Consider the following 22,500-nt stretch of genomic DNA (forward strand, 5'->3'; position numbering starts at 1 on the left):
CACTCACCCAGACATGAACACACACACACAGACATGAACACACACACACACACACACACACACACAGACACACAGACACGCACACAAACACACCCACACTCACATTCTCACACACACACACACACACACACACACAGACACAGACACGCACACACACACACACACACACACACACACACACACACACACACACACACACACACACCCCACACAGACAGTAATTTTAGTAATCTTGTTGTGTTTTTGCCATTTTTATTATATTTGAAATGTCTAAATGGTAGTATTTTTTATTTTTAGCTTATTGAATTTTGGTTATTTTACTGTAATATTTTACTGTAATGCAAAACGAGCAGTGTTGAAATAAAATAAATGTTTTTTTACAATATATTTTATTTTAACATATATTACATTATTTTTATTTTTTTTGTGGTTTTAGTTATCCTATAATAATAATAATTACCCTGATTAACACATAAAGACACATTAAAATTAATTGAAAAGAAGCACTGATTATAGAGATTATTAATTATTTAAATAGAGTTTTACAGTACCTGTACAGAACTCTGTGCCTCGTTTCCATGGTGTCGCGGTGTTGTTGCTAGGGTGTGAAGTGTGTGATATCTGTTGTTGTTGTGATCAGGTCCGGATCTGCACTGGTGTGTGAACAGATCCAGTGAATCAGCCGTGTGTTCAGAGCGTCTGAGGCTCACAGCGGCGCTCTTCTGTGTGTTCACTTATCTGGACACACGCTCGCTGCTCACCGCCGCTGAGGTGTGTGTGTGTGTGTGTTAGATATATGATGTGTGTGATGTGTGCTGCACTGTCTAAGTGTGTGTGTGTGTCGTCTCTCTCTCAGGTGTGTAAGGACTGGCGCAGTGTCGCACGTCATCCTGCTGTTTGGATCAGAGTAACACTGGAGAACACACAAGTGTCATCGAAGGCAAGGAAACACACACACACACACACACACACATGTTTGTTTCCCCATATTAGGAAGGACATCTAAGCTATTTTATCCTAATAGACCTTTGCAAACACCTTTAACTCATGTTAGATGTTTGTGTGTTTTGCAAAAAGTGTTTGGTGATGAGTTTATGGTTTTGCAGATTGGTGTGTGTTTCTGGTGTTTGAGCGTCGGGTTTCAGAAATTGTGTGACAAGTAAAAGTTTTACATTACATTTTAAGTATTCCTTATTCATCAGAGATTAAATATGACAAGCATCAGCTGTATACAAAGTGAAAGACATTTAGTTTTGACAACTGAAAATGGGAACAATTCAACAATCTCTTGCATTCAGTCATATACGACCTTATAGAAAATAAAGATACCAATAGAAAAGTCAAATAGCTGAAACAATCTAAAAGCTTTTTAAGATCTTCTTGAGTTTATGGTGTTTTTGCAAAGAGGGAAACAAGATGCACTTCTACTTTAAAAGCAAAAAATATCATCAATATGCAAAGTGACCCACATTTAGTTTTTGGCCACTGAATATTAATCATTTTTAACAATTTACACATGAAGCCGCATTGAGATTCCTATATCTCCAGAAATGAACCTAATACAGGGCCTCAAAAATGAAGATGCCAAAGGAAAAGTTTGTCAAAACCCAAAATCTAAAAGGATATTGAGATATCTCTAATACTTCTTGAGTTACACCAATGCAAACTTTGGAGAAAGCACACAAAAACAGCTTTTTCTCCATTTTTGAATGGTCACCACTGGAGTATAGTGCAATAAAGATGGATAGAATCGACAGACTTTACTAACAGACTTAGCAAACTCTGAGTAAAAGTAATATAATCATGCTGCCATCCTTCTGAAGGCTTCAAATCTCAGGTGAAAATTGTCATTTTGACTCTCCTCTATGAAATAGTGGATTACTCAGTAAATATTCATATACATACCATTTCTTATTTTGGCTTTTATTACAATGTGTGTATTTCATCAGAAAAAAATAACAAAATCAGACAAATTACCAATCAGAGTTAACATTTTATTTATTTGCACAACTTGAATCCACAAAGGCTTCAACCAACCAAATCTAATCCAACTAAAACCAGCAAAGCGTCTGAATCAGCAAACATCAACAGAAGATAGAAACTCAATTCACTTACCTCTTCAGAAGCTTATCTCCATTCATTATTTCTCAAACAACCCTTGCCAAAATGGCTTCCTCAGCTAATAAAACGAACCACCTGTAGAGGTCACTGTAGAGCAAAGACAGACTAACCTCTCTCTGTGTGTGTGTGTGTGTGTGTGTATGTGTGTAGTTCCTGATGACTCTGTCTCAGTGGTGCTCTCAGACTCAGTCTCTTGTTCTTCACAATCTCAAACCTCGATCCCGTGGCAAGAAGGAGAACAAAGACGAGTACTTGCGCAGCACCAGGTAAAATATATTCATATGTAATTTGTTCACATATATGTTCTTTCACATGATGGCCAGTGTGTTTTAGTGAAGAGTGTTTTGGTCTCTCTGTGTTGAGGGGTGGGCTGGAGGCGGGGCTGGAGGCGGTGCTAAAAGCAGCGGGGCGGAGTCTCATCTCTCTGAGCATCTCTCATTGTCCCAGTATTTTGACGGACAGATCTCTGTGGCTCGTCAGCTGTCACTGCCGTGCACTGCAGTCACTCACATACAGGTGACATAAACCTTTTTTTTTTATTAATAAATACTACATACTATACTATATATATATAATACATTTCAATTAATATTCATGTAGATTTATACATACATACATTTATTCTTCAAATGCAGTTTTTTATTATTATTTTTTTATATTTAAAGAAATCTGTTCTTTTAACTTTAAATTACGACCTGTCAGATCGATAGAAAAATAGACATAGATAGATAGATAGATAGAAGTAGTCAGATAGATAGATAGATAGATAGATAGATAGATAGATAGATAGATAGATAGATAGATAGATAGAAGTAGTCAGATTGATAGATAGATAGATAGATAGATAGATAGATAGATAGATAGATAGATAGATAGATAGATAGATAGATAGATAGATAGATAGATAGATAGATAGATGAGCATCTCAAAATATTAGAATTAGAACAAACTGAAATATTTCAAGAGGTTTTTTTTTGTATTAACTCTTATGGTTACGACTTATAGCTTAGGAAAATAAAAAAATCAGTATCTCAAAAATATTCCATTTTGAGCTTGATTAGTTTGATTCATTTTGAGTCTCAACACTGGGTACCTTTTGGGCTAGTTTAGAACATGCATCCACAATTATGAGAAAAACTACTGAAACACCAACGAGGAGCCACAGAAGATCATTGCTGAAAGGGCTGGCTGTTCACAGAGTGCTGTATCAAATCATATTCATAGAAAGTTGACTGGAAGGAAAAAGTGTGGTAGGAAAAGGTGCACAAGCAACAGGGATGACCACAGCCTTGGGAAGATTGTCAGGAAAAGCAGATTCAAGAACTTGGGAGAGCTTCACAAGGAGTGGACAGTCACCACACTCAGACGTCTTCAGGGAAAGAGCTAGAGCTGTCACATTCATGCATCCAAGACCCTCCTGAACCAGAGAGTAACGTCAGAAGCATCTCACCTGGGGTAAGGAGGAAAATAACTGGACTGTTGATCAGTGGTCCACACAGTCCTCTTTTCAGATGAAAGTAATTTAGCATTTCATTTGGAAATCAAGGTCTGGAGGAAGACTGGACAGGCACAGAATCCAAAGTCCAGTGTGAAGTTTCTGAAGTCAGAGGTGATTTGGGAGCTGTGATGTCTGCCTACTGTTGCTCCATTGTGTTTTATCAAGTCCAAAGTCAATGCAGACATCAACCAGGAGATTTTGGAGCCCTTTGTGCTTCCATCTGCTGACAAGCTTTATGGAGATGCTGATTTCATTTTGCAGCAGGACTTTAGCAGTTGCCAACAAAGCCAAAACCACTTTCAGATGATCATGATATTACTGTGCTTTGATTGGCCTGCAAACATCCCTGACCTGAACCTCACAGAGAATCTATGGGGTATTGTGAAGAGGAAGAGAAGTAACATCTGAAAAACAATACAGAAGAGAAGCTGAAGGCCGCTATCAAAGCTACTTGGGCTTCAACAATGCCTCAGCAGTGCCACAGACTGATCACCTCCATGCCACGCCGCATGGAAGCAGTCATTTGTGCGAAAGGAACCCCAACCAAGTATTGAGTGCATAACTAAACCTGCTTTTTTATTTTTTTCCTAAGCTGTAAGTCATAACCATCAGAATTAAAACAAAAAACTCTTGAAATATTTAAGTTTGATTGCAGTATGCAATGATTCTACAATATACGTTGGCTTTTTTGAATTAAATTACAAAAGATAAATAACTTTTTCATGATATACATTTTTTTAGAGGCACCTGTAGATAGTTATCAATGGTAAGCTTCACACAGCTGATTGTGATGTGTTCAGGAGCGCGTCAGATCCGGCGGGACAGGAGGTGATCTGGGCTCTGGGAGCGGGATGCAGGAACATCACAACGCTGCACATCGCTCCTCTACAGCCGTGGTGAGGATCTGTGTCTTTAAATCTGTCACCGCTGATCACATGACCACTGATTTCCCGCCTTGGTTTCCTGCAGCCTGCAGCCCAGTCGCTTCAGTAACCGCTGCTTGCAGACGATTGGCCGATGCTGGCCGAACCTGTGTCGTGTGGGGGTGGGCGGGGCCAGCTGCGGCGTGCAGGGATTGGCCTCTCTGGGTGAGTGACAGGTCAGGTGATGCGTGAGCAGTGCTGGGGAAAGTTACTTTTAAAAGTAATGCATTACAATATTGCGTTACTCCCTAAAAAAGTTACTAATTACGTTAGGTACTTTTTATGGAAAGTAATGTGATACATTACTTTTCAGTTCCTTTTCATATCTGGGCTGGGCTTGTTTATTCTTAATATAAAACTTATTTTTTTGGTAAATGTAAAAGCCCTTCCACACCAACAATGTTAATGCATATGTACATAATACATATATACAGTTCACACTAGAGCTGAAACAACGAATCGTTTTAATCGATTAAAATCGATTATTAAAATAGTTGTCAACTAATTTAGTAATCGATTTGTCGCTAAATGAATTTTATTTGCCATAAGCGGCTCATTTCGTGCATATTTCAAATCTGCGGTGACCAAAGTGTGGCAGTAATGAGCCACCGGAGGTTTTACTCAGCCAGTACAGCAGGTGAAGTAGCGAATAGCCAATAGCTGGCCTCGTTTTATGTCACGTGCTTCCCGAACAGCGTCTCTGCAGCATTCAGCGGGAAGTGGGAGTACTTTACTTTGAGCCTTCAAAATGAAGAGTAACCTGTAAACTCTGCACTACTGAACTGTTTAAGGGGCCGTTCACATATCGTGTCTTTTGCGTGCTCAAGTTCGTTATTTCCTATGTAGGCGCGCAGTATGCACTCTCATAATGGAAGCGACGCGGTCGCGACACGCACGCGGTGCGATGCGCCCGTTTTTCCAGGCGCGTCCACACCGCATCCATTTATACTTTGCTGAAATTTCCGGGTCTTCATGGAGAGGGCACGTCATGGAGAGAGCACGTCATGGTTACTTAGCAAAGGCAGACGCCTCAGGGGCGCTTCTGCCCGAGCGCTTTGGAAAGAAGGAGAAAGCGGCGCGACTAGCGTTTTCCACGCGTTTTTAGGTGCGATATGTGAACGGCCCCTAAGAATTTTATTTGTGCAGATTCTCCAGTACAAGGTTGTTTGCAAATGTTTAGTCGTAAAAGCTGATAACATTGCTTTTAACAGTTAACATTTAAAGCTTTACAAACATGTTATGTTATCAGTTTGTCGTTTACCAGTTCATAATTCAGACTTGCAGCCTAATTATGACTGAATGAGAGAGGTAAATGTTTGAGTATATTTAAAATGCACTTCTTTTCTAAGTATTCACTGCTCTTTTTCACACAGCAGGTTTTTTGTGTGTGTCCCAATTTTTTTTTCTGGACAACCTTCTGATGGATTTTACTTTAAATTGTGAGTTCCATTCAGATTTCATGCCATTGGCACTTTTTTTCGAAGGATTGTTTACAATTGGTTAAAATCTCTTAAAAATCTATGCTGAATGATAAAGACCCTTTATTAATAATTTACTTGGGGAAAAAATGGAAAAAACTAAAATATAAGTACATAAACTGATTAATCGATTAATCGTAAAAATAATCGACAGATTAATCGATTATCAAAATAATCGTTAGTTGCAGCCCTAGTTCACACACATATACTACGTAAACAAAAAAGATTCTTTTGGATACGATTAATCGTGATTAATCCTTTGACAGAACTACATTTTGGCCACTTTTGAAGCACTGCTTTGTGAAGCTTCGAAACTTTTGCAAATCATTTGTTACGACGTTTTCATCACCCTATTTTAATGCACATTTTGAAGTATCGCAAAAGAAACGTGCGATGGAAACGCCTGATTTCAAATAAAAATCCCTTTAATTTGCAAAATAAGCTTTTACGGTCGCTTGAGGTGGTTTTTGACTTTAAACGAAAAAGGGTTTGACTCGTTGGATGGATACGGAGCTTGTTCGCAAATGTTTTATGCGATATTCCAATTTTGTGCATACAGTAAGTTAAATTCGCAGCTTTGGATGGAAACAAAGCTTCGAAAAGGTTTGTTTATCCCATAACTTCTAATTAGTATGATTGAATTTAATAATCGAAGCTCAGCAGCAACGACATTGGTTAATAAAATGGAATTAAATACATAAAGGGTATTTGGGTTATTTACCCTTTAATTATTGCAGATTTGCTTCATATTCTACGGTTGCTTTTCACTGTTCTTTATTGATTTTGATGTTTCTTATTTAAAAAAGTAACTCAATTATTTCCTTCTAAATTTAAAAATAATGCACTACTTTACTTGGAATGTTCGGGAGTGACTTGTTAACGGAATTACGTAATTTAATTACAAAATAAATGTGTGTAATTGTGTAATTAAATTACAGTTCTTTATCTTTATTACAAAGGGGGTCACATCCAAATGTTTTCTCCCATAGACAGATTTGATTGACTTCTTTCACAAATTGTTACTGGCTTCTTTAAAATATAATGTAATACTGCAATAAAATGCCTTAAAATTTACGGTAAAATAAACGGCAGCTGTGGTTGGCGGATTTGTACTGTAAAAAATACGGTAACAACATTTTAGGTTTTACAGGATTAACTAAATTAATTTAATTAACTGATATAATGTTAATATACCAACATATTAATGAAATCTGTTTTGTGCTTTTGTAAAATACTGATAACCACCAAATGCAGGTGGGGATGAGAGCAACTTTAAATAATAACATAGAGAAGATGCACAGTGTCATAAATAAACATTAATTTAACAACATTATATGTAACATACAACCCTAATAAACATAACTGATAAGAAAAAAACTAACAATAAACATCGTTATTTAAAAGAAAAATCATCAAATTCAAAGAAAATTTGAAATGCAACACAGAGAATTCTGGGAAAGTCAATTTACGAGTTTTTTTTTTCTTGTAAATTGTACAGGATCTTACCGTTAACCATGCAACAGGTTCGTACTGTAGCATTTTCACAGTTATTTACTGTTAAAATCATAGTCATTTTATCTTCTAGTATTAAATCAGTTTTTAACCTCAAAACAATCTCAAAGTAGTGCTAAAGTCTGATTTTGTGCTTTAAATGTAATTATTATAATTTTATTTCGAGTTATTGATTAATTACCTTTATTTGTCCCTCTAACTCTAGCACTAGTTACACTACTTATTACATTTTAAAATAGGGTAAATATTTACAAAGTAACCTTCCCAATACTGTTTACTAGTTACTTGAAAAAAGTAGTCTGATGGCGTAAGTCGCATTACTTGTACTGCATTGAGAGCCGAGGTGAGAGCTGAGTGTTGTGTTTCTGCAGCGAGGAACTGTGTGAACCTGTGTGAGCTGGAGCTGCATCACATGAATGAAGTGAACCAGGAGTCAGCGGCGGAGATCTGTAGAGACGGACTCCAGCAGCTGCACACGCTCAGCTTCATCTCCACACCGGTCACCTCCAGAGCCCTTCTGCACTTCAGCAGTGAGCATCACTCACTCACTCACACACCGCGCCTCAAGGGCCTGAACATTGACCGTTTTATAATTTTATTTATTTATTTTTATGATTTAATTATTTTTAATTTTTTTAAAAAAATTAAAAAAGTTTTTAAATGTAAAATTATTTATTTAATTTGTATTATCATGGTGTAATTTTTAGCAAGTGTTTTATTTGTTTTTATTTTAAACGATTTAGTGAGAGTGTTTTGATTGTTTGATGCATGGTCATTTTGTGTGTTGATTACTTTATTCAAGACTAAAACCTAAACTGTGATGAGCTCATGCACGTCTAACGCAGCTCTTCTGTGTGTGTGTGTGTGTGTGTGTGTGTGTGTGTGAGGTGTGTGTGTGAGTCTGAAGTGTGTGCTGGTTCAGTTGAGTATCTCTGATTACTTCGAAGACGCTGACAGTGAAGAAGCCAAGAGATTATTTGAGGAGATCATCAACAACCTACAGGTCAAACCAGCCACCGTTACACACACACACACACACACACACACACATACACACACATACTGTCTCTCTCTCTCTCTCTCTCTCTCTCTCTCTCTCTCTCTCTCACACACACACACACACACACACATACTGTCTCTCTCTCTCTCTCTCTCTCTCTCTCTCTCTCTCTCTCTCTCTCACACACACACACACACACACACACACACACACACACACACACACAATATGAAATATTGGATATGTGTCTGATTGGAATGAAGTGAATTTTATCTCCTCAGGCGTTGAGAAAGCGTCCGGCTCTGAGTGATGTTCTACAGATCAGAGTAAAGAAACCCTGAGACAAACACACACACACACACTCTCTCTCTCTCTCTCACACACACACACACACACACATACATACACACACACTTATAATGACCACAGACATAATCATAAACAACATAAACATTACAGGAGAACTTACAAACAACATATATTTTAAAATGATTTCAATTTAACATCTGTTTTATTTAGTTCTTTGTTTTAAAATAATTGATGTACATTATTTTGATATGTTTAATTTTGAAGTGTTTTATTTTAGCTGTTTTTATTTTTAATTATTATTTAAAGTTTTCTTCTTCTTTTTTTAGCGTTTTTATTTAATAATTGTTATTTTCAATTAACAATCACTCCTCACACATCTGATGCAGGATTTTTTTATCAATTAAACATTATTATGACTTATGTAAGAAAATGATGTACATTTTACAATTTTATAATTTAATAAATTATTTTTTTTATTTTAAATTAATTAAAATTTTTCATTTTCATGAATTATTTCATTTTCAGTATTTATTTATTTATTTATTTATTTTTAATTGTAAAATCAAATTATAAATGAACACAAATAAGGCACTTTTGAGAGTGGAGGGGGTTTGAGACGCACAGTTATATCGCTCAGGTCTGTTTATTTCCAATATTATAGTAGCTTTAGGAATATAATTCAGATATATTGTGTTAGTTGTAGCTGTAAAGTCGCAATAATTAGCAGTAAATGTTATTAAAGGCAATTATGAATTCAGTACTGTTCAAACGCACGTATGCATGAACACACTGACACACGCACAGGCACACACATACTCACACACGCACGCACACACACACACACACACGCACACACACACACACACGCACGCGCACACACACACACACACACACACACAGGTCTTCCAGCAGGTGTCTTCAGTGACCTCAGACTCATCTGGATCTGTTTCTGTGTCTAATGTGTGTGTTATCTGTTATTGATCATATACAGCACTATTTATTAACAGAATCACTCCATTATTCATAATTTGTTAATTAATATATTCATTTTTATGGATTCTTTAATTTTTGTAAGTTTTTTTTGTAGGTTTTATTTTTTTATATTTCACTTATAATTATTAAAATTTGTATTTTATTTTGAAATTATTTCTCAAAATGTAAAATTTTGTGCATTTTATTTTGAGTATGTTTTTAATAATTTTTTTTTTAATTAAAAATTATTATTTTTTATATAAATTACTTTTTTTTGTATGAATCTTAATTTAATTATTTTTATGTAAAAACTATTTACATTTATACATTTTTATGAATCGTCATTTAATTTTCAGTGTGCATTTTAATTTTAAAATCAGTAATTCATATTTTACATATTTATGATTTAAGTAATTATTTGCTCCCATTTTGAGAAACCCTGATCTGAAACATTGCACATATTAAATATGAAAAATCAATTCAACTCAAACCTTATTGCATCCGAGTGGTGAAGTCTGTAAATGATTGAGTTTGGCTTTGTTTGATGGGCTGATCTTCCTCTGGACCAAAGCTAAATAATGTGCTGCTTTCAGACAATCTGAAGTGTCTTACAGCGATTCAACTGCCATGAAAGGAGCTTTAATTCTCTAATCAGACGGATATTGAAATCTTCATCAGTGAAATATTAAAAGCACATCAGTGGAGGCACACTGTGGTATTTCTATGTATATGTCTGATCATAGTTATGAATATCAGCAGCTCAGTGTTTGATTGACTCTAATGAAGAGTCTGTGGAGAATTGTGTGTGGAGTTTTAGTGTAGAGAAAGAGGGTTGAGGAAACATTAAAACAATGTTGAGACAATTGCATGAGAAATCCAGGAGAACATTACCTCATTTAAAAACATTATGGTGCATTTACATGTATGATGTACTTTGTTGGAACAAACTGAAGTACAAAATAAAGAGAAAAAAACTGAGTTTGGACATTTTTAATGAGTTGTTAATTTGCATGTATTAACTACTACTGTACTTTACTTGAGTTTTTGAATGAATTGTCACTTTTGCATTTAATAAATAAAGCAGGCAAGCACTTGAAAGTGCTTAGTATTTTATTAATTTTTTTTTACTTATTTTATTTTACTAATTTTACAGTTTTTAATTAATTATTTTTGCATGCATTAAATACATAAAATGTTTCACTGTCTGGTTTTTAATTTATGATTTGCAATACGTTTATTTCGTTTTCTTTATTTGCACAAGAATAAATTAATAAATAAAGTACTGGACATTGCTTAATATTTTATTCTACTTAAATTGTATTATTCTTAACGAATTGCATTTTTTTATGCATTAAATAAAATAAATTTAAAAGCACTGTCTGTATTTTAAATTTATGATTTGCACATTTGCGTTTGTAAGGGTCAATAATTATTTTATTTTTTGCCTAAATAAATAAATTGCTTTATTTTATTGATTGATTTTATTTTTCATGTTTGAGTTCAGATTTTCTGAAAAGAGAGGGCTCTCTTTCTCTCTGATGAAATCCTGCAGTTTACTTGTGACTCAAAGAAGGAATATAAAAATAAACCTCTACTTTTATGTTTTAAAAATAGAAATATCAAACATCACATTTTCCCTCCATGCATGACCAAGATTCATGGCGGTTCAAATTACTCGAAATTAAATCATTAAATAATGTTGAAATATATAAATAAATGATTAAATACTTCATTAAATACATAAATAAATGCATTATTAAATATTAATTCATTAATTCACTCAATTATACGTGCCAACATCTGTAACCCTGAAAATGTAATGCATTGGAAATACATAAATGTTAAATAATTAAATAAATAAATGAATATGTATATATATAAACAAATAATACATTACATTTAAGCATTTTGAATTAATAAATAAGTTATATATAAGTTAATGAATTAAACAAATTAATATTTATTAAATAAGTAAATATACTGTATGAGTGAATGGATGGATGGATGGATGAATTAATGATTGAACGATTTATTGATATATTTCAACATTAAGTTGAAGTAATTTGGCCCTTTCTGTCAGACGGCATTAAGACCGCGCGGAGGAGACTGCGGGCGCGCGCCACGTGCACGAGCGATCACCTGCAGCGCGCTCGCGTTTGAAGTCGTGCTGCCCGGTTACAGCGCGGAGCGCGCATCAACCCCGCACGCGCCGCGCTGGTTTAAGGGCGGATCGGGATTTTTTTGTTTAACGCGGCTTTTCTGGAATTCCGCGTCTGACCGGGATTCTCCCGCTCATCCTGGTTTTCTGCAACAGCTGGCCAGACGCGGTCATTTACCGGGATCATTCCGTTCGTTTCGCGGCATAAACGCCGGGCGCTTTTGTGTTGATGCAAATGATGCCTCCGGTAAACGCGCGGCGGGGAGAGCGGCGCGTCCGTCGCTCGCGCTGATGACAAAAGCGGACTCCGGCGATCAGAGCGCGCGATAGAAACAGAAAGAAGGAACGTTCACCGGGAAGGACAATGTCTCTCAGCAGAAGCATCGAGCTCGAGCACTTTGACGAGCGGGACAAGGCGCGCCGCTCCAAACGCGCCGCTGCCGGGGGGTCGGGCTCGCGCGCGAGCAGTCTGGTCCCGAGCCCCGCGCACAGCGCCAACTGCAGCATCTACCGCACGCGCACGCTGCAGGCGCTCAGCTCCGAGAAGCGCGCCAAGAAGGTCCGCTTCTACCGGAACGGAGACCGCTACTTCAAGGGTCTGGTGTACGCGGTGTCCGGAGACCGCTTCCGGTCCCTGGACGCGCTGCTGGCCGAGCTGACGCGCGCGCTCGCCGACAACCTGCACCTGCCGCAAGGTGTGCGCAACATCTACAGCGCGGACGGCGCGAGGAGGATCACGAGCCTCGAGGATCTCGAGGAAGGTCAGGCGCTCACGGAAACACCCGCTACATCACGGAGACCTTCACGTGTCAAACAGACGTTTATTAGAAGTGTTTGTGTCCATGATTTAGATCAGAATCCGTGTTAAACTCAGCTTATAGACGTCTGTCAAGCGATCTTTAACACACTGTGAAGGGTTGCAGGTTCGAAGCCCTTTAAAGGTTCCTTTCAACATGAGGTGTAGCGAAATATCATTATACTGCTAATAATATATTATTCCTATTATATATACACAAAAGATATATAATATATATATATCACATTTTTTTTTACCACACTGGAATCGAGTCTGGGAATCCATAAGAATCGGAATTGAAAAAGAAATTGTAAATAAAAATGTTTTATTAAATTAATAAAAAAATAATACAAAATGTTACATTAAAATAATATTAAAACATTTTTTAAATAAAACATTTTTAAAAATCTAAATGCAAAATTACAATAAATAATTTTAAATTAAAAGCAATCAAAATAAAACACTTTCTAAAAACTTGAAATATTTGATTTACCTGCATCTCATTTGACCAGTAACAAACAATGATAGAAAAGAAATGGTATAATCTTACTTTATACAGAAGTAGTCTCATCAGAAACATTCCCCTCCAAATACTGCGATGGGGAAGAATACTATCATTACTATCAGATGACACATGTACAATTTCAAGAAAAAAAAACTTCAATATAGTGCAATAATAATATTTTCGTGGAAAACTGTCATGGAAAAGATACATTAAAAACTACTTAAATATGCATTTACTGTCTGAATGATTTAAGCTCAGATTGTGAACTCTCTGTCAATCAATCATCTTCACAGATGACCAGAGGGATGCTTCTGACACCCTAGCAACCAGCCAAAACATCCTAACAACCATAAAACATAACCATAAACAACTTTAAATAAATCTATTACTTTGTGCTAGGATTGGAAATACTTTAATAAATTACATAACAAAACTATTGAAATAAAATGAATAATTATATATTTTTTTAATAGTACATAGCTTTAATTAATTTTTAAGTTTTAGTTTTAGTATAATATATATTAAAAAGTAGAATTAAATCCAATAAAAAATAATGAATGTCAATTTAAACAAAAATTACATATTATACCAAATAATTAAAAAATAAAACCAAAAATATATAGTTTTTATTTATGGTTATATTTCAGTTGTCATTTTAGTATTTAAACCCATTTCTGTTTTGTCCACATTTAAATTTTTTGTTATATTTAGTGAATTAAATAATTTAGAAAAAAAAAAAAATAAAAAAAAAATAAAATAATGTAACATTAAGATAAAAGATTTAAAATAAACAATAAAAAAGTTAAACAAATTAAAAATTAAAATAAATATTTGGAAACAAAACAAAAAACGTTGAATTAAAACAACTTACTTAGAAATAAAAAAGTAATACATTTTAAAAAATAAATAAAAATATAACTTGATTAATTGGGAAATAAAATAAATTATTTTAAAATAAACAAATGTAAAAAAATATGATAATTTAGAAATAAAAATTTTTTTTCAAGCAAAGTGAAAACAGTTGAAATTATAACAAATTTTAATGTACAATAAATTATTTTCAAATAAATGTGAAAAATAAAATAAATTATATAGAAATAACAAAAAAAAGTTTTTGAAACCAAATAAAAATCGAAAATTTTAATAAATCATTTTAAAATAAATTAAAATACAACACTTACTAAAAAGATGAAATACTGTATTTGTTAACCTGCATGGCACGTGACCATTACCCAGCCTCAAAGAATCGTGCACATGCTCGTGTTGTTGATTTATGACGTATAAGAAATATCTGAGCTGATCCTGTGTGTTCCTGCCGCAGGCGAGAGTTATGTCTGCGCCTCAAACGAGCCCTACAGGAAGGTGGACTACACCAAGAACAGCAACCCTAACTGGGGCTCACGGCTGGCGGGGGCGGGGCCCGGCGCGGGGGCGGGGCCTGGGGGCGGAGCTGGACGCACAGGGGGCGGAGCCGAGCGTCCGGGGCCTCAGCGCACACCTGGAGAGTCGAGGGAGGCCAAAGACTTCATCAAACCCAAACTGGTGACGGTGATCCGGAGCGGGGTGAAGCCCAGGAAGGCCGTGAGGATCCTGCTGAATAAGAAGACAGCACACTCGTTCGATCAGGTGCTCGCAGACATCACCGAAGCCATCAAACTGGACTCCGGCGTCGTGAAGAGACTCTACACGCTGGACGGGAAACAGGTGCGGAAAAACAAAAACTACATTTATATTGCACAAACATAAAAGGATGCAAGGCCTAACACTTCTGTTCAGTTCACACTCATGTCCGTTTGTTAATCAGGCTGATCAATAATCATCTATTAGTAATAGCTGCATCCTGCTCATGCACTATTTTGAGAGCGTTTGTATTTCCTGAAGAGAGTTTATTATTCCTTTAGTTCAGTTTTACACTGTTTATAGTATTCACTGCTGTTTTAAATTAGATTTTATTTTATAGCAAGTTTTCAATTCAAAACTCGTTTTTTTAAATATATTTTATATAGTTTTAGTAGTAAGTACCTTTTAAATTTTCAGTTTCCAAATTTTCCAAATTTTACTATTTTAATTATTTGAAAACTATTTTCAATAGTTTCAATTAACAATAACAACAGAAAAACGACTATTTAAAGCGATCGTTTGCCCAGAAATGATAAATTTTTCATCGTTTACTGTCCCTGAATTGTCCTTGATTTTCTTTCTTCTGTGCAAAACAAAGTAGACAGATTTTAAAGAATGAAAAACTGTCCCAGATTTAAGAGTTATGTCAATAACAAATTCAATTTGATATTATACATTTTATACATTACAAATTTGAAATATAGATATTAAATATATTTATAAACTTTTACATATATATATATATATATATATATATATATATATATATATATGAATATTTATTTATACAAATTTAATTGTATATATTATTTATTTTATATATTTAAAATTAAATATTTAAATAAAATTTATTTAAATATTTGAAAAGATTTATTTAAAATATATTAAATTAAACTGTATTTATGTTGTGAATAACAAATTACTTTTTATATAGTATTATTTATTTTATATATATAACAAAATTGAAATATAATTATGTATAATTATAAATACAATTTATACAAATGTTTAACCATTTCATAATAAAACAATTAACATTAAAATAAAACAAATAAAAAATATATATAATTTAAAAACAACCAAATATTAAATTAAAATAAATCACTTCAAAACTAAATTGAAAAAAAAAAATACAAATAAAATAAATGAGTTTTAAAACAAAACATGAGTGTAAAATAAAATGTGTAAAAAATAAATGAAAAAAAAAACAATTGAAATTTTTTTATAATTAATTTTAAAACACAACAAAAATTTCAAATTAATATAATCCAGTTTAAAACAGAACTCAGAGTGAAGCACTAAACAGATATAAACAGTGGGTTAAGCTGCATGAGCATTAACCATCAGTTTCTGCAGTGAGTCTCACAGTAAACTACACAGCTGTCCAACTGTGACGGACTAATAGAGAGTGTGTGTGTGTGTGTGTGTGTGTGTGTGTGTGTGCCGGTTGCCGTGGTAACCTGCGTCTCCCCTTGGCCCCAGTGAATGTGAATGTGAGCTTCATCTGTATGCCACACACTCCTCGCTGCAGACTCACACAGGGCTTCCCTCACAAACCTCTGTCGCTCACAGCACCAGTCAATCAAACCAGTAGTAAAAAATCATAGACATATGTGACCCTGGAGCACACAACCAGTGTAAACGGTTCGAAATTGAGATTTATGCATCATTTGAAGCTGAATAAATCATCTCTCCACTGATGTGTGGTTTGTTCGGAGGACAATATTTGTCTGAGATACAACTATTTGTAAATCTGAGGGAGCAAAAAAATCTAAATATTGAGAAAATCATCTTTAAAGTTGTTCAAATGAAGTTCTTAGCGATGCATATTACTTATCAAACATTAAATTTTGATATATTTAGGGTAAAAAAATATACTAAATATCTTCATGGAACATGATCTTTACTTAACATTCTAATGATTTTTGGCATAAAAGAAAAAACAAATAGTATCTCAGTGATTTTATCCCACTGATATATAAAAGATTTGCTCAATCTCATCTGATGAACAGCAGTGATATTTCAGTATTATTTATATAGTGTTGTAGTAATTTGATTAAAGGTTTTATAATCTTGTTTTGTATTTTCGTCATTTTTAGTAAATTCAACGTTCACTTGCAGAACGCAAGCTTCTAGAGGCACTTAAGTCTGAAGTAATGGTTTTATGCGAGCAGCTATTGGAAGCCAGTGCAAATGGATAAACAGAGGTGTGACGTGTATTATTTCCGGCTCATTAAAAATGAATCTTGCTGCCGCGTTCTGAATTAATTGTAAAGGTTTGATAGAATTGGCTGGAAGACCTGCAGAGAGAGCATTGCAATAGTCCAGCCACAGAACAAGAGTTTGAACAAGGAGTTGTGCAGCATGATCCGAAAGAAAGAACTTGATCTTCTTGATGTTGAATAAAGCAAATCTGCAGGATCGGACAGTTTTAGCAATGTGGTCTGAGAAAGTCAGCTGATCATCAATCATAACTCCAAGGCTTCTAGCTGTTTTTGAAGGAGTTATGGTTGATGTGCCTAACTTGATGGTGAAATTGTGATGGAACGATGGGTTTGCCGGAATCACAAGCACACACACACATGTGCTTGTGTGAAGGTGGTGGTCCTTTATCCAGCAAGAAATGTCTGTTAGACAAGCTGAGATGCGAATAGCTACCGTCGGATCATCAGGATGGAATGAGAGGTAGAGTTGAGTGTCATGAGCATAGCAGTGGTATGAAAAGCCATGTTTCTGAATGACAGAACATAATGATGCCATGTAGACAGAGAAGAGAAGTGGTCCTAGAACTGAGCCCTGAGGCACCCCAGTAGTTAGATGCTGTGACATCTCGCCTCTCCAAGATACTTTGAAGGACTTTTTTTATTATTATTGATATATTTTTAGAATAGAAGTCTTTGCTAATAATTAGTACTGGGCAATGATTACTTGCGATTAATTGCATCTAAAAAAAAAGTTTTTGTTTACATAATATATGTGTGTGTGTGTGTGTGTGTGTGTGTGCTGTGTATATTATATGTATTATATATATATATATACACACATTATATATTTATATGAATATATAAATATTATTACAATTATACACAATAATTTATTGTATAAGTTTGTATTTGGATACAGTACAAAATAAAATACACAGTACACACGTATATTATGTAAACAAAACAAAAATATATTTTGGATGTGATTAATCGTTGCCCTGCAGCACTACTAATAAATCACCTCAAGCTCCCCAGTGAAATAAGCCTGTGTGTGTGTGTGTGTGTGTGTGTGTGTGTAGTTGACAAGTCTGCAGGATTTCTTCGGTGATGATGATGTTTTCATTGCGTGTGGATTGGAGAAGTTTCGTTACGCTCAGGATGACGCTGCTATCGGACACGCGGGGAAGGGTGCCGCGGCTGCGTTTGTCAATGGTGAGATCCACACACACGTATTTATGAGACAGACTCTGCTCACACACTCCTGTCTAAAAGCACATCTGTCTGTCTCAGAGTGTAAGAAATCACGGCCGTCTGTCCCACCCAAGATGACCAAGAGCTCCGGAGTCCCGCGCTCAAAATCACCTGTATCAGGTAACACACACTCACACACACACACACACACACATTGGTTACTCCTGAGTTTTGATGGTGTTTATGCTGACGGTTTTCAGCCAATGAGGCTCCGAGGAGCGACTCTCCACCGATGAGGTCATCGCAGTCGCCCTGCAGCCCTGCAACTCAATGCAGCCGGAAGGTCAGTGTGTGTGTGTGTGTGAGTGTATTTGAGAGAGAAAGTGAGTGTGTGTGTGTGTGTGTGCACACCTGTGCTCTGAGTGTGTTTGACGTGATCTGTCCTCTTTAGACGTCCGATCATGAAGCGTCTTCATCCCCGACCAGAGACCTCCACGATGAGGAGGTCCTCAGTCCAGAGGGTAAAACACACACACACACACACACACACACACACACACTTCAGATAAAATAACATTTTGTTAATCTATTTGTACTTTGTTGTTGAAGGGTTAGTATATTCAATAAAACTTTTTATTTGTAACTATATATATAATATATAATATTTTGAGTCTGTTTTTAGATTCTCGGTTTTCATTTACATTATTGTTAAAGTTTGAGTAATTTTATTTTGTTGCTAAATTTTCTAATTTTTATTAGTCCAACAGCATGAATAGCATTTCTGTCATCTAAAAGAATAAAAATTATGTTTTATATTGCTCAGCCCTGCTGTAGCTCCGCCCACAGTGTTATTCTATTGGTCAAAAACATCAGGTACATTCTGATTGGCTGTTGTTTTGCCGCTCTGTGACGTGACGTTCTCTCTCTCTGCAGTGAATGGAAATGAAGTTCATTCGTCTGTCATCACTGAGAAGTATAAAGTGGGGAAGGTGATCGGCGATGGAAACTTCGCTGTGGTCCGAGAGTGTGTGGACAGGTAAATACGGACACATTATTGATCAAACTAACTGCAGATGTTGTATGTATTCGCTGAGGATGTCATGTGTGCTGCTCTCAGGTCTACAGGACAGGAATATGCGCTGAAGATCATTGACAAGGCCAAGTGCAGCGGAAAGGTACCATTTCAAACACTTCAACAGTAAAACACCTCATCAGGTCTTCTGCTGTCTGAAGCCTTTCCCTCTTTCTTCATTACATTAATGATGTTGAATAAGTTTCCTCTGAGATTGTTTGAAATGCGTATAAATGTATTCAGTTATTATTAAACAAAAATAATTCAAGCTTTTAATATTTAATTTAATTTCTGTTAATTTACATTTATTTTGTTTCAGTTAACAAAAACATTTTTTTTCCTTGTTAATTATAATTATTGACTCCAACTTCTTAAAATTTGTGCAGTTTTGAAATCAAACAGTTTCTAGTAAACATTTTTGCATATTCACTCACTACACAACAGTGAAAGACAGCAGAGATTCTGATTGGTTGACTGGTGTTGACAGGAGCACCTGATAGCCAATGAGGTGGGGATATTGCGCAGGGTTCATCACCCCAGCATCATCATGCTAATAGAGGAGCTGGACACGCCCACTGAACTGTACCTGGTGATGGAGCTGGTGAAGGTCAGTCAGCCGTACACACTAGCAAAAACACACATACACTCACAAACTTGCACACACGCTCGTACACACACACTCTCCTAGACACAACCACACAGCAGTCCCAGTATGATTAGTGTGACAGTGTTGTGTGTTTTCTGCAGGGCGGTGATCTCTTTGATGCCATCACTTCCTCCACGAAGTACACAGAGCGAGACGCCAGTGCCATGCTGTTCAACCTGACCGGAGCACTGCGATACCTGCACAGAATGAACATCGTACACCGAGACATCAAACCAGAGAACCTGCTGGTACACACACATTTTCTCTTGCACTCACTCACTCACCTCACACACACTCACTCACTCACTCACTCACTCACACTCACTCAATCACTCTCACTCACCTCACACACTCACTCACACTCACTCAATCACTCTCACTCACTCACCTCACACACTCACCTCACACACTCACTCAATCACTCACACTCACTCTCACACACTCACTCAATCACTCTCACTCACTCACCTCACACACTCACTCTCACACACTCACTCAATCACTCTCACACTCACTCACCTCACACACTCACTCAATCACTCACACTCACTCACCTCACACACTCACTCTCACACACTCACTCAATCACTCTCACTCACTCACCTCACACACTCACTCTCACACATTCACTCAATCACTCTCACTCACTCACCTCACTCACTCACTCAATCACTCACACTCACTCACCTCACACACTCACTCAATCACTCTCACTCACTCACCTCACACACTCACTCTCACACACTCACTCAATCACTCTCACTCACTCACCTCACTCACTCACTCAATCACTCTCACTCACTCACCTCACACACTCACTCTCACACATTCACTCAATCACTCTCACTCACTCACCTCACTCACTCACTCAATCACTCACCTCACTCACTCACCTCACTCACTCTCACTCACTCACCTCACACACTCACTCTCACACATTCACTCAATCACTCTCACTCACTCACCTCACTCACTCACTCAATCACTCTCACTCACTCACCTCACACACTCACTCAATCACTCTCACTCACTCACCTCACACACTCACTCTCACTCAATCACTCACTCACCTCACACACTCACTCAATCACCTCACACACTCACTCACTCAATCACTCTCACTCACTCTCACTCTCACACTCACTCACCTCACACACTCGCTCACACTCACTCACTCACTCACTCTCACTCACCTCACACACTCGCTCACACTCACTCACTCATTCACTCACTCACTCACCTCACACACTCACTCAATCACTCTCACTCACTCACTCACTCACCTCACACACTCACTCACTCACTCACTCAATCACTCTCACTCACTCACTCACTCACCTCACTCGCTCACACTCACTCACTCTCACACACTCAATCACCTCACACACTCACTCACTCTCACTCACTCACTCAATCACCTCACACACTCACTCTCACTCACTCACTCACACTCACTCAATCCAGTGTTTTTTTTTGGCAGCCCTTTTAGTTTTAGTCTTAGTCTTTTGGACGAAAATGCTTTTTAGTTTTAGTCACATTTTAGTCAGTTATAAACTTGATAGTTTTAGTCGATGAAAACGCAAAAAGGTTTTAGTCAAGTTTTAGTCAATTTTAGTAAAAAACAAAAAAGTAGTCTTTAACAAATTAATTTAGATTAAAAAGTATTGGAAATGGACTTTAGGTTTTAACGAGTTTTGCAATTCATAAAACAACAGTTAACCTTAAAAGCTTTGCATAATAAGCTAGACTTTCTCATTGATGGAGATGCAGTGCTGCCAAGCTGTACTTCATGGTCGCATTGGGCAGAAACCTTGTATCCACAAATGTCAAGTTATTTTTTTTCCATGAATTGATGCTCTTCTAAAATTTCAGCATATTAATTAACCAGTAATCACAGATATAAAGGCATGGTTTAAAATTTAAACAGCAAAAAACTTTGAGCTACTACAACATTACACACAGATAAAGTGGTAACAGTGGAATCACTGTTTTACTCCAAAAAAAGACAGGAATAAAAACATTCTTACTTTGGAAATTGTGGCTTTATTTGAGAAAGTGCTAAAGTGCAATGAACAACATGCCAAAAATATAAGCTATTGAGGAACAAATACTTATGCTCTACAACTTGTGCTTCACCTTGTCTGCCAGTGCAACAACAAGATGCATATTATTTGTAAACACAAACACCATACAACCCTGTCTAATAAAAGTGACACAAACATTCAGGGATGCAAACACATGTATGGTCAAAAAAGAGAGAGTTATCGAAGCCCTCACCCCGCAGCAAATATCACAATTTTATATTTATATATGAATGTCAAGAGCTAAGAAGTGTATGTATTTATATAGCCTACACTACACACAAGTAATATACAATTAAATTATGCTCATTTTAAATGTATTGTGTAGGCTAGGTATAAAAATATAGGCTTTTAATAATCTTTCAGTGCGCAAAACCATGATAATATGAAACGCTTTAAAACAGAGCGCACAAA

At 36.2% G+C, this 22,500-nt stretch overlaps 2 protein-coding genes across 4 annotated transcripts in view; both read left to right on the forward strand.

The window, feature by feature from the left end:
• LOC128013066 (F-box only protein 41-like) overlaps window positions 1-10,791 on the forward strand; it is a 30,927-nt gene extending 20,136 nt beyond the window's left edge. Inside the window, exons 2-10 of the mRNA XM_052595793.1 lie at window positions 641-771; window positions 857-940; window positions 2,272-2,387; window positions 2,485-2,637; window positions 4,420-4,515; window positions 4,589-4,707; window positions 7,904-8,062; window positions 8,420-8,535; window positions 8,814-10,791. Of these exons, the coding sequence (XP_052451753.1) occupies window positions 641-771; window positions 857-940; window positions 2,272-2,387; window positions 2,485-2,637; window positions 4,420-4,515; window positions 4,589-4,707; window positions 7,904-8,062; window positions 8,420-8,535; window positions 8,814-8,873 (1,034 nt within the window). The 3' untranslated portion in view covers window positions 8,874-10,791. The remainder of the gene's footprint in view (window positions 1-640; window positions 772-856; window positions 941-2,271; window positions 2,388-2,484; window positions 2,638-4,419; window positions 4,516-4,588; window positions 4,708-7,903; window positions 8,063-8,419; window positions 8,536-8,813) is intronic.
• A 1,168-nt stretch (window positions 10,792-11,959) lies between these two features.
• LOC128012900 (serine/threonine-protein kinase DCLK2-like) overlaps window positions 11,960-22,500 on the forward strand; it is a 14,801-nt gene continuing 4,260 nt past the window's right edge. For 2 of the 3 annotated variants that reach the window (XM_052595480.1, XM_052595481.1), the window contains exons 1-10: window positions 11,960-12,732; window positions 14,594-14,976; window positions 18,176-18,308; window positions 18,387-18,467; window positions 18,548-18,630; window positions 18,739-18,808; window positions 19,221-19,323; window positions 19,405-19,462; window positions 19,847-19,966; window positions 20,107-20,253. In XM_052595480.1, the coding sequence (XP_052451440.1) occupies window positions 12,336-12,732; window positions 14,594-14,976; window positions 18,176-18,308; window positions 18,387-18,467; window positions 18,548-18,630; window positions 18,739-18,808; window positions 19,221-19,323; window positions 19,405-19,462; window positions 19,847-19,966; window positions 20,107-20,253 (1,575 nt within the window). In that variant the 5' untranslated portion in view covers window positions 11,960-12,335. The remainder of the gene's footprint in view (window positions 12,733-14,593; window positions 14,977-18,175; window positions 18,309-18,386; window positions 18,468-18,547; window positions 18,631-18,738; window positions 18,809-19,220; window positions 19,324-19,404; window positions 19,463-19,846; window positions 19,967-20,106; window positions 20,254-22,500) is intronic. The other variant, XM_052595482.1, reaches the window with a different exon arrangement.

Source organism: Carassius gibelio, chromosome B24 (assembly GCF_023724105.1).
Source record: "Carassius gibelio isolate Cgi1373 ecotype wild population from Czech Republic chromosome B24, carGib1.2-hapl.c, whole genome shotgun sequence".
Classification (NCBI taxonomy): domain Eukaryota; kingdom Metazoa; phylum Chordata; class Actinopteri; order Cypriniformes; family Cyprinidae; genus Carassius; species Carassius gibelio.